Source organism: Pundamilia nyererei, unplaced genomic scaffold (genome assembly GCF_000239375.1).
Source record: "Pundamilia nyererei isolate P.nyererei 1_Seehausen unplaced genomic scaffold, PunNye1.0 scaffold00336, whole genome shotgun sequence".
Lineage (NCBI taxonomy): Eukaryota > Metazoa > Chordata > Actinopteri > Cichliformes > Cichlidae > Pundamilia > Pundamilia nyererei.
The window spans coordinates 110,848-122,316 of NW_005187737.1; the positions used below are offsets into that span (position 1 = coordinate 110,848).

Consider the following 11,469-nt stretch of genomic DNA (forward strand, 5'->3'; position numbering starts at 1 on the left):
GAGAGAGAGAGAGGGGACACTTGGGCCGTGCATTTATCGCTGCATAAAATGTGTTTTCTGGATACACTGTGCTTTTTCAGCGTTCAGAGATTGATGGCTCCGTGTCAGAGCACTGGCTATGAATTTCAGACGGATCAGGCCTTAACTTAGAGAAAAAATAATCAATAGTTCTTTTCATCTTTTGTCATTACCCAAAGCTACATCCACTTCTGTCGGCCTAGGCTACTCACTAGGGCTGGGTACCATCACTTTTTTCTACAATCCATTCGATTGTGATTCACAAGGTGCTGATTCGATTCGATTCAATTTTGCCTCAGACAGTCAGAAATATTATAATTCTGATCATTTATCAGTACTGACACTTGTGAGACTTCATCAGAGGAGTAAGCATCACAGCAGATGCCTTTGTGTCAAAGTAACTGAGAATAAAACTCAGAAAAACATGAAGGAGATTTTCCTGGCCTGGCTTTTTATAGCAGATAACCTTAAAAATATTCTGTAATTTTGCATAGTTTTAAAAAGTTTAAACTTCTTCAGTATTGAACAGCAGAAATCAGGCTTTCTTGTCCGAGGTCATTTAAGTCAAAAAAGAAAGAAAAGGCAGCGTCCGACAGCGCTGTAAACAACAGTGAGTTTATCGTGGTGGAAGCAAAACGGCAAACGTGAGAGAAGATTACTGATGATTTATCAAATGTGAAGTGTAGTTTGGATCTTCTTTTGCTGCTGGTTCAGTGAATTTGGGTTTGAGAAAGACAAAATCTGCAGCTCAGAATCGAACGCAAAAAAGACGTAAACACAAAGTGGCAAATCGCAGACGCATCAGAATCAGTGAGCTGTCTGCTTTCAGCCCCGACGGCGTGTACGTGTCGCCGAGTGAGAAAGCCGAAAAAGAGAAAGCTGATTCTGATGCGTCGGGTCCGCTCGGTGTTTACGCCTTTGTGTGGAATCCGTTTACCTGCTCTCATTTGCTGTTTGGAGGTTGTTGAAATAGTTTTGTGAGCTTTAACCTGAGATCCTGGCGTTTCTGGCAAAACACATATTCAAAAGTCGAGTCAGGATTTAATGAATCAATATCGCTTTTTTTTTTTTTTAGTCACACTATTGAAAAATGTGGTTGCACTCTAGAGCCCTGGAGTAAATTCTGAGATGTGATCATAACTTAAAGCACAATTTTAAAAAAGACTTTAATGTAATGTCATGTGTAAATCAGAATAACACACTATTGTAGGGGAATGTGACAGGATAAATGTTTTTGTAACTTTTTAGCAACACAGCAGGACCACACAGAAAACATTTTACAGTTACAAAACGTGTTCACTGACTGGCTGTTATTGTTTGTGGCTCTCTCAGGGCGATTCCCATGTCATGGATGAACACGATCTTTTGGAGCAACAGAAAAGGGTAAGAGGGTGAAAAACTCTCAGTTGAAATATTTTCTTGATGAGCTGCGTGGTGGAAAAGGGTGAAAAAACCCACTTTGGTGTGGGAACAAGTTGCTGCCCCAAGTGGAGAATTTTAAAGTATCTCGTTCACAAATGAGGGAGAGTGGAGTGGGAGTGACAGATGAATCAGCATAGTGGGTCCTGTATGGTGTGATGTGAGAATCTGAATATGAAAGCAAGGCCATGACTTTTATTAGTGTGCTGGCACCCTCACTTGGCGTTAAATGTTGTGGAAGAATGACACCACAGACATTTTTTTTTTTTTTTGTTTGGCTGTGTGCAAAATTTCTCTTTTGTGCTACTGCAAATTATAAACATATTCATTTCTGTCCCCCTCGTACGTCCTCGTACGTCAGGCTGCAGTGCTGCTGGAACAGGAGCGTCAGCACGAGATGGCCAAGATGCAGCCCAGGTCCATGCCCACTGTCACTGCAATCAGAGGTGAGTTTAAGCGAGTTTTAAATAACACGAAATGTTATATAATGAATTTGAAATACATTTTTTAATTTATTTTTTTCTTCTGAAACAGCACATTTTGTTTGATAATAATTCTGTGTGTTTTAGGGCCTCTGCCTCCAGGTGTCAGCATGTTACCAGTTCAGAAACACAGAGTGCCGCCTCCTCCTGGAGAGGACAACAGAGAGGTAAACCACCACTCCTTCCCGTATGTAGCGTTACTTCGTCTTCTCAGAAAACTGCTCCGAAGTTTCTTTTAAAGATTTTGAAAATCTCTGCTGACCTGTTGATTAATTATACATGACCAGAGGAGATTCTTTGACCCCTTTTTCCACCATTGTTTGTATTATGTGTCCAGACATGCATGCATTAGTCAAAACTGTTGTCTAATACAAACATTCTAGTACCAAGTTTTGCTGAAACACAGTGGTGTTTTTGTTGTTGTTATTTTCAGACACACCGGTGCACGTAAAATTTCCCTAATCCCACATTTTTCTGGTGTAAATTTCAGAGCTGGCAGAGCGAGGAGATGAGCGTCACTGGGCCCAAGATCCCTCAGGCTCTGGAGAAGATCCTCCAGCTGAAGGAGATCAGACAGGAGCAACTCACTGATCCCATAGGTTGGTCAGCTGCTTAGACTGCTGCTAAACCAGAAACCTTTATATTTTTATTCAGTTTTGTCCTGTAGCGACGGACTGGGAAGACCAGCTATAATTGTCTGAAGTTGTCCAATTCAAAAAAAATATTTTTGTTTGATTTGTGACTGGAAAATGAAGTTTTACAGTATGATCTCCACATTTTTTTTGTTTTGTTTTTTATACATATATATGTGTATATCTTTCAAAAGAGGATGAAGACGAAGATGAGGGAGGAGATATGGATTCATCTGCATTGCCCATGTCTGAGACAGATGACGACAGCCAGATGTCTAAAAAAGATGTAAGCCTCTTTTAAGCATCTAAGATGAGCACCTTTAAGAGTCATAGCATTGTGAGTCCATGCTTGATGAATCGACTTTGATATTTGTTGCTTGCGACTTAAAATTGTCAACCCAGCAAACAAAACTGTAAAAACAGGATTTGTAGGTCCCGGCATGAATGACTCCACTATGAGGCAGTTTTTGTTTAATTTTGTTTGTCCCGTCTCTGAATTTGTCAACCAAACTTTTCCTCAGAAAAACCGCAAACGCAGGAACCGCAAAAAGAAGAGCAAGAAGAAGCGAGCGCAGGAGAAGAAGGAGCAGGCGGAGCAGCAGCAGAAGGAGAGCAGCGACAAGGAGAAGGACAAAGAGAAGGAGCAAGAGGTGGAGATTGAGTACGTCACAGAGGAGCCAGAGATTTACGACCCCAACTACATCTTCTTCAAGCGGATTTTTGAGGCGTTTAAGGTGACTACAGCAGACATAGTTGAATATAAGCGCATCCACTTTGATCCCCACCTCTAATGCAGTCTGTCTGTCCTTGTCTTCTTCTAGCTGACTGATGATGTGAAGAAAGAGAAGGAGAAGGAGCCCGATAAGTCGGAGAAGAACGAGACGGCTGTGCTGCGGAAAAAAGGATTTGAGGAGGAGAAGAAAGACAGTGACGACAGTGACGAGGTTTGAAAACCTCCATTTTTTACGAGAGCGGAGCAAAAAGTACGAGTAGTTGTCTGCTCATGTGCTGAACATCTGAAATGTTTCTCATGTGCAGGAAATCAGGCCGGATGTCCCAAAACTATCCAAGAAGAAGCTGAGGAGGATGAACCGGCTGACAGTGGCTGAACTCAAACAGGTAAAAAATATATGGTTTGTGTTTTCAGTCTAAAAGTCCGTGCCTGATTCTGAATAGATGATAACTTTTTATTTCTCCTGCTGCCACTTCACTTCAGTTGGTGGCTCGTCCAGATGTGGTGGAAATGCACGATGTGACAGCTCAGGAGCCCAAGCTGCTCGTGCACTTAAAAGCCACCAGGAACACGGTGCCGGTGCCCAGACACTGGTGCTTCAAACGAAAGTATCTGCAGGGAAAGAGAGGTATCGAGAAGCCGCCGTTCGAGCTGCCCGAGTTCATCAGGAGGACGGGAATCCAGGAGATGAGGGAGGCTCTGCAGGAGAAGGTGGGTGTTCTTCTGATGGTCTGAGTCAACATTAGCAGAAATAATACTGCATGATTAGTAATTCTGTTTTTCTGTCCACTCGCAGGAGGATGCCAAAACTATGAAAACCAAAATGAGAGAGAAGGTTCGTCCCAAGATGGGAAAGATCGACATCGACTACCAGAAACTCCACGATGCTTTCTTCAAATGGCAAATCAAGCCCAAGCTCACCATCCACGGAGACCTTTACTACGAGGTACAAGAAGTCTAGCTTTTCTCACATGTAATCAGGACCACGTAGGTACATTTATCAAAGGGACGTTATGAGCGCTAAAGCTCCATGGCATGACCTACTTTGTGTTTTTGTGGCTCTGCAGGGTAAAGAGTTTGAAACTCGTCTGAAAGAGAAGAAACCCGGAGATCTGTCTGATGAGCTGCGTATCGCTCTGGGCATGCCAGTTGGACCTGTGAGTTTCACTGTTGTTCAAACGTGCAAATTTAATGAACTAAATCACAAAAAAACAGCCAACATGTTTTAAATTGACTGCAGTTTCTCTTAAACACACAAATCTGAGCGCATATAAACAGAAACCGAGCCTTGGTGATCTCAGAGCTTCATACTGACTTTGTTTATCGTGTTCTTGGGCTCATCTTGATCTCAGTGCTGAGACTCTGTAATTATATAAGAGTGTGATATAAAGCTACTGTATGAAGCTCCAGTTGCGACAGAAATAAATCAGCTGCTGTTGCTTTGCTGTTACTGTCCTGCTCTGTAGTATCACTCTCCCTGCTATCTCATTATGTCACTCTCTCTGTTACTGCTGTTAAGTGGTTGAATGTACAAGCTGTGAGAATAAATGTGTCAGATAAGACGTGACAGGACTTGTTTACACCGACACAGTAACGAGGACAATGCTGCTGTAACGACAATTATATAAATATATCCAGGCGGTGTTTTTGTCGCAGGCAACACCAACAGGCACGCAAATGAATGCTGAGCATATTTTAAGCTTGGAAAATGCGATCAGTACAGGGGGAGCGAAATGAGGAAGCAGAGCGAGCATTTCACTTGGATTTTTGCTTTGTCTTCATCGTCAGAACGCCCACAAGGTGCCGCCTCCCTGGTTGATAGCCATGCAGAGGTACGGACCTCCTCCCTCCTATCCCAACCTGAAGATCCCTGGACTGAACTCTCCCATCCCAGAGGTAACAAAATATCCAAAAAGCAGTTTAACAAATATGTCAGTGAATCAGTTATTGCTCATTTTTCCTGATGTTGTTTATCTGCATCCCTTCATCAGAACTGTACTTTTGGTTATCACGCCGGAGGCTGGGGGAAGCCCCCGGTAGACGAGATGGGCAAACCCCTTTACGGCGACGTGTTCGGGACCAATTCTGCAGACTTCCAGGTCAGGAGTGCACAATATACCCTCAGAAAAATAATTCTAATCATCATAATAACTTCTTAACAATGTAAAAGTGTAAATACTGTTACTTTAAGTCCTACACCAACAGTAACTCTTCTGTGTGATTGTTTGTTGGTGCATTTCTTGGTATGAATTTCATCCAAATTGAAATCTTTTGTCTTCACCGTTTAGGTTTTTGTTTTCGATTGCTACACATATTATGGCCGTCTCTTAACGATGACTAATACACTAACATGTTTCTGCATTTAGGCTAAGGCGGAGGAAGAAGAGGTGGACCACACAACGTGGGGCGAGCTAGAACCCTCGGATGAGGAATCATCAGAGGAAGAGGAGGAGGAGGAGAGCGACGAGGAGAAGCCAGATGAAACCGGATTCTTCACACCAGCAGACAGGTGCTTAATGTGCACAGTGCAGTCAGTGATTTAATCAAGAAGCTGATAATGATTAATAGATGAGTCTTAAATCGTATTTAGAGTTTTCTTACCCTGAAGTGTAAAGCAAATCAAAAAGGTAGCACCTCACAAACATGGCTGCCCACAAACATCTCAGTCAGCAGTTGCTCACATTTATTTATTGGCTCACGTCCAAGTGGGTTCATGTGTTTTCAGCTCAGAGCGTGTGAGGCTCAGCGCTTCGGGCTAAAGCTGTTTTTAATGTTGGGGATATGTCAAAAATAAAAATGAACCTTGCAGCTAAAGACTTCGAAGGATCCATTTTATAGATGTGTAAGCTTAAGTATCAGACAGACATCAGTGCTGAGATCGACATTAACTTTAAAACTATTTCTTTCATTTAGCGTGTGACTGTAAATGACCTGAGAACAGGGCCGGGAAGTGTCCAGTCACATTAGTGTTTAACTGGGTTATTTGGTCCGTATCTCATGTCCTCGCTTTTTGCTAACAGAAGGGTGCGTGCGTGCCCACAGCTTTTAGACCTTTCTCAAGGCTTGACGGTATGGCGTTTTCTGAAGTTTGTGCTCACCAATAAACTCACCGTGTGCTGTGTGTCGCTTTGTGTGTTTCAGTGGGTTGATCACCCCGGGAGGCTTCTCATCAGTACCAGCCGGCATGGAGACCCCGGAGCTGATCGAGCTGAGGAAGAAGAAGATCGAGGAGGCAATGGATGGGTGAGTGTCGCTCCACTCAGTGCCTCTTTATTAACCATTGGATCATACGGTTTATCTTTAAAAAAATTAATTAATTAACAAAAAAACTAAAAGTGAAAAATGCACTTCTTAATAGAAATTGTGCATTTTGGCTCCAAGTATTTCAAGGGTGAGTACTGGGGTGTTTTTAGATGTTTTCCCAGCATCCAGTTTTGAGAGTATTGGAGTTAGGGGCAACCATGGCTCAGGGGGTTGGGAATCGCATCTGTAACTGGAAGGTCGCCGGTTCGATCCCTGGGCTCTCTGTCCTGGTCGTTGTGTCCTTGGGCAAGACACTTTACCCTACTGGTGTTGGCCAGAGGGGCCGATGGCGCGATATGGCAGCCTCGCGTCTGTCAGTCTGCCCCAGGGCAGCTGTGGCTACAACTGTAGCTGCCTCCACCAGTGTATGAATGTGAGAGTGAATGAATAGTGGTATTATAAAGCGCTTTGGGTGCCTTGAAAAGCGCTATATAAATCCACTCCATTATTATTATTATTATTATTAGATCCTTGAAATCTTCCGGCACTACAGTTCTGTAAAGCTAACAAAGAATGACGGATGATCGAGGTCTGTAAAATATTTGGACGTTTAAATATCCTTTAAAACAGTCCAAATAAGGTTTCACAGATATTAAAGCTTAAATATAAGGAAAAAAGAGACGATTTCATCCAGAGACAAACTGTCCTGGTATTTGATGGCATTTGAGGAGCTGACATGGAATGACCCATTCATATTTATTTATATGAATGATACTGTCTAAAAAAAATGAGTCACTTTTGCTGTAAACAGCAGGGATAAAATGTCATCACACCCACTCCGATTTTTCTAAGTGTTATAAAGTCTAATGCCACACTTTAATAGAAATAGCATTCATTTAGAAAAGGCTAGAACTATTCTGTGTTTCTAAAGCACCGTGCGCTTTACTTAGTTTGACACGTTCTTGTTTTGCAGCAATGAGACGCCACAGCTGTTCACTGTTCTCCCTGAAAGACGAACGGGCCCAGTAGGAGCAGCTATGATGGCCTCGACGCACATTTACGAAATGTCAGCGGTAAGGAGAAGTGTGTCCAAATGAAATGACATTACAGCCATTTTTCTTTTCGTTCCCGTTCTCCTCTGCCACTCTAGCTGAATCTTAAATACCTCTCTGCTGTCCTCAGGCCATGGCCAGTCGTAAGGCTGGCGGAGGGCAGGAGTCGCAGGGCGTGGAGGTGGCCCTGGCCCCGGAGGAGTTGGAGCTGGACCCGATGGCCATGACGCAGAAGTACGAGGAGCACGTGAGAGAGCAGCAGGCTCAGGTGGAGAAGGAGGACTTCAGCGACATGGTGGCTGAGCACGCAGCCAAACAGAAGGTACTAAGACGCACAATTAGTGGCTTTTTAAAAACATTTTTCCTTCACACAAATGTTTTTGTGTAGCTGATTTCTGCCCCAATTACACGCTCAGCTCCTGGAAACTTTAAAGAAATGTTGCAGGCAGATAGCAGAGGAGTTCAAAGCAAAAAAAATCAATTGTGTTTGTTGAAGAGGTCAAAAATGACTAGTTCCCACGTCATTGATCTCATGACCAACACACCTGATGTGTCGATTACCAGCGTGTTACTGTAAATGAGTTCTGTTTATAACCTAAAGGAAAGTGGAAGTCAATAGTCACTTAGGTTTTCCCTTGGGGTGACATTTGAATATTAATAGTTTCCCCCTCCTCCTCCGTTTTTTCTTCCTTGTCGCCAAACAGCAAAAAAAGAGGAAGGCCCAGCCACAGGACACACGAGGCGGCGCCAAGAAATACAAAGAGTTCAAGTTCTAGAGGAGATGAACCAAAACGAAGCTCAGCGAGAGAGTCGTCCACCGCAGGAAATGAAAGAGGAAGAGGCAGACTTGAATTTCAGAGGATGCACACTGCAGCACCGATCATCTGTTAGCGCTTTAACAGTAAACCGTAAATCAACAGCGTGGGCATGTCTCATGCAGTCAGTGTCACATGACTGTGGCAAGGTGCATTTTTCTGTGTTGAACTTTTTAAGGTCTTGGTTATGTTTTTGTTTTGTTTTTGTTTTGTTTTTTTCATGGTAACCATGTTTTTTTTCTGTTTTTTGTAAATAAATGACGTGACAACACGAGTTCACAATCATACTGCCTCCAGGTTTCTGTTTCATTTCATTGCACTCTTTGGGGAGGTGTGATTACACGCTGGTGGTAAAATGCAAGACATATCCCCATCTGCGTCAGCTGAAGTATCGGGACTTTAGACTTTGCACCTTAATGACCTGTACTGTCTCTGTGAGGCCTTTGCTTCCACTGAAGCTGCAAAATTCCTGCCTCTGAGTTTTAAGGCTGCTTCTGATCACTTCTGTTTACCTGGCCAGAATATCCATATCCAAACAAGCTCAGACCTAAGATAAAAGAGCCCGATATGTTTATATATTCTCCACTTTGGCTATTAAACACAAGTGGCCCAGAAAGAAGGCTTAAAAAATGACTTTTAGAGCAAGAAATCTTTACTTAATCTCACCAACTTATTCCTCTAACATATTCCTATTAGAAGTTCGATGCAATTGTATTTGGTTGGTGCTTCACAGTCAGGTAAAGTGCAAATCTAAAGGTCCATCGAGCAGCACCTCGAGGTGTTTCTATTGCTAATTTATTTTTAGCATTAACAGACTATTGGCTGTTCTACATGGCTGTCTTGGCCGGCAGCCCAGGAACCTTTCAGAAGTACTCCAGGAACTAATGTGGGCTTCCAAAGCCATCACCCTGGATGGACCCGAGTCAAAAGAGCTTTCCATCGACAGTGAATGGAATAAGAGTACAAAGCTGTTTGCCTCAGATCTTCAGCAGATATGTCACATAAAATCAGCTTGGACCAAGGTGGTCAGGGAAGCACACATCAGCAGGGGCCAGCTCAGACTTCTAAATGAGGTCTGAATCTCAGAGAGTAGGATGTAGTTCAGGTTTCTGCAGCTAGGAGGCAAACGAGTACTGAATATGACGGTCAGCTGACCGTCTGAGAAGCACAGTGACCTAAATAACTGCAGCAGCTTCATGCTGACTCGGTCACTGGTACACAGCTTCTCACATGGAGCAACAGCCTGTTCACATCAGATCCTTTAACCATCCTGAGAAAGGCAGCAAAGCACCAGCATTCCCACTACGGCAGAGGTGTGAGGACAAAGGACCACAGCTTTCTTAACAGGCTGCTATTACTGAAGAGCAGCTTAGAGGGTCAGTTCTGTAAATGTGTTGAATCTGACATTTGAGGATGTCTCCTTCACCGATGTGACTGAAACGTTACTCTCAGTAGGCCATTTAGAGGAAATAAGACTTTGATACTGCTGACAGAGCCATCCATCCAGGCACGGCGTCTGCAGTCGCTGTACTCGGCCTCACTTACTAGGAACTTTGCAAATGCACACAGACTTCTTTCAGCACTTCCCTGTAACACATGGGGGAAATATGCAAGGTGTGGCTGTTTATTTGCAATCTTCCTGTGTATTCTAAAAATAGACAAATCAATAATCACTGGTGCTGCTTATGTAATGTGAATGTTTTATATGTGTTATATAAACGTACTATTTTAAGGGAATTTTTTGTTATGTTTTTTTTTTTGCCAAAAGAAACAATTTAAGCACTTTTTAAATACTTTTATCATTTTAGATCTCTAGCAATAATCCAATCAGCCTGATATAATAGCATGCACTGGTGTGGTTACTAAATCTGTCACAAACACAGACGAGTGTAACGCCTCTCCACCGCATGCACACACCGCACAGCTACATGGCTGCTGTACAGTAAAATGGGAGCTGGAGGTGAGGTTGCAAAAGAAACGGTGTCGACTTAATTGACTGTGACACTGGATTTTGGAGCCTTTACAGTGTCACTTGATGACTTTGCAGATTTAGGCCGCTGTGTAAAAAGTAACCCGGGATTATCCCGTGACCATGTTTTAATCTGCTCCATTCTAATCTCTTTATCAATGGCAGGAGGTGCTGGTGGTGACAGAAGCTTGTTAAAAAGAGCAGAGGGGAGGAGGGGAGGGTGCTCTGTGTTTACGCAAATCAGCTGATTATCCCAAAAACCAGTGAGAACTAATGACAAGTCCAAACTCTTTAACATGCACTCCCTGCTTAATATTGGCTAAAAAAGAAACACTGAAAAGTACGATCTAAGAACAGATATTTGTTTTAATCATTAAATCTTAATGTGAGAAAAATAATATCTGTGTGCTTTAAAGCCTTTTAAATATTTACAAAGAGTTTTGAGATGTCCCACATCCTCTGAATGCAGCATCATCTAGGAATAGAAGAAAAAAAAAAGGGCCAAAACATGGCTCTATAAATTTTTCATTAAAGTGCAGTTATGTGCGTATCCTCGGGCTGTCGTGAACATTTCGAGCGCGTAATGTTTTTGTAAGCTCCGATCACAGCTGGGATAATCTGCCTGTTGAGAGACGTCAAGCTGATGGCAGCCGGCCCCGGCTGTGACGCTGCCATTAGGTCACCTTCTGATTCATATTCAGATGCAGAGATTGTAATCAGAGCAGTGCCTTTGTCACCTGAAGGTGCAAACGCTGCACCTGCTTCACGCTGCACTGACAGGCAGCCAAACCCGGAGGAGACTCAGCATGGTGGCTTTTGTGTCAGAGGGTGGATGGCTCGCACAGCAGTGCAGTGGGGTGTAGGGAAAAGGCCTGTTTGTGTGTGTGTGTTTCTGTTTTCTTTGTGAGTTTAAAGCCACATGCAAACAAAACTGTTTTGCCACCATATGAAAATGAGCTAGCTCTTTGCTGAATATTAACTCTGATGTCTTATCTGGCAGATCTTGGAAACTGTGAAGAGAATGAGAGGAAAGCAATCTCAATCCACACACTCTAACCGGTTTTGCATATTTCTCATAACAGCTGACAGAGCGTGTGTGTGTGTGT

General features: G+C 43.1%; 1 protein-coding gene across 1 annotated transcript in view; it reads left to right on the top strand.

Moving 5' to 3' along the window:
• sf3b2 (splicing factor 3b, subunit 2) overlaps nucleotides 1–8,594 on the top strand; it is a 10,869-nt gene extending 2,275 nt beyond the window's left edge. The window contains exons 4-21 of the mRNA XM_005751987.1: nucleotides 1,351–1,401; nucleotides 1,799–1,883; nucleotides 2,007–2,086; nucleotides 2,410–2,518; nucleotides 2,746–2,837; nucleotides 3,073–3,285; nucleotides 3,373–3,495; nucleotides 3,590–3,670; nucleotides 3,768–3,995; nucleotides 4,081–4,230; nucleotides 4,352–4,441; nucleotides 5,073–5,180; nucleotides 5,276–5,383; nucleotides 5,651–5,793; nucleotides 6,426–6,527; nucleotides 7,501–7,600; nucleotides 7,710–7,901; nucleotides 8,284–8,594. Of these exons, the coding sequence (XP_005752044.1) occupies nucleotides 1,351–1,401; nucleotides 1,799–1,883; nucleotides 2,007–2,086; nucleotides 2,410–2,518; nucleotides 2,746–2,837; nucleotides 3,073–3,285; nucleotides 3,373–3,495; nucleotides 3,590–3,670; nucleotides 3,768–3,995; nucleotides 4,081–4,230; nucleotides 4,352–4,441; nucleotides 5,073–5,180; nucleotides 5,276–5,383; nucleotides 5,651–5,793; nucleotides 6,426–6,527; nucleotides 7,501–7,600; nucleotides 7,710–7,901; nucleotides 8,284–8,355 (2,127 nt within the window). The 3' untranslated portion in view covers nucleotides 8,356–8,594. The remainder of the gene's footprint in view (nucleotides 1–1,350; nucleotides 1,402–1,798; nucleotides 1,884–2,006; nucleotides 2,087–2,409; nucleotides 2,519–2,745; nucleotides 2,838–3,072; nucleotides 3,286–3,372; nucleotides 3,496–3,589; nucleotides 3,671–3,767; nucleotides 3,996–4,080; nucleotides 4,231–4,351; nucleotides 4,442–5,072; nucleotides 5,181–5,275; nucleotides 5,384–5,650; nucleotides 5,794–6,425; nucleotides 6,528–7,500; nucleotides 7,601–7,709; nucleotides 7,902–8,283) is intronic.
• Nucleotides 8,595–11,469: the final 2,875 nt, after the last annotated feature.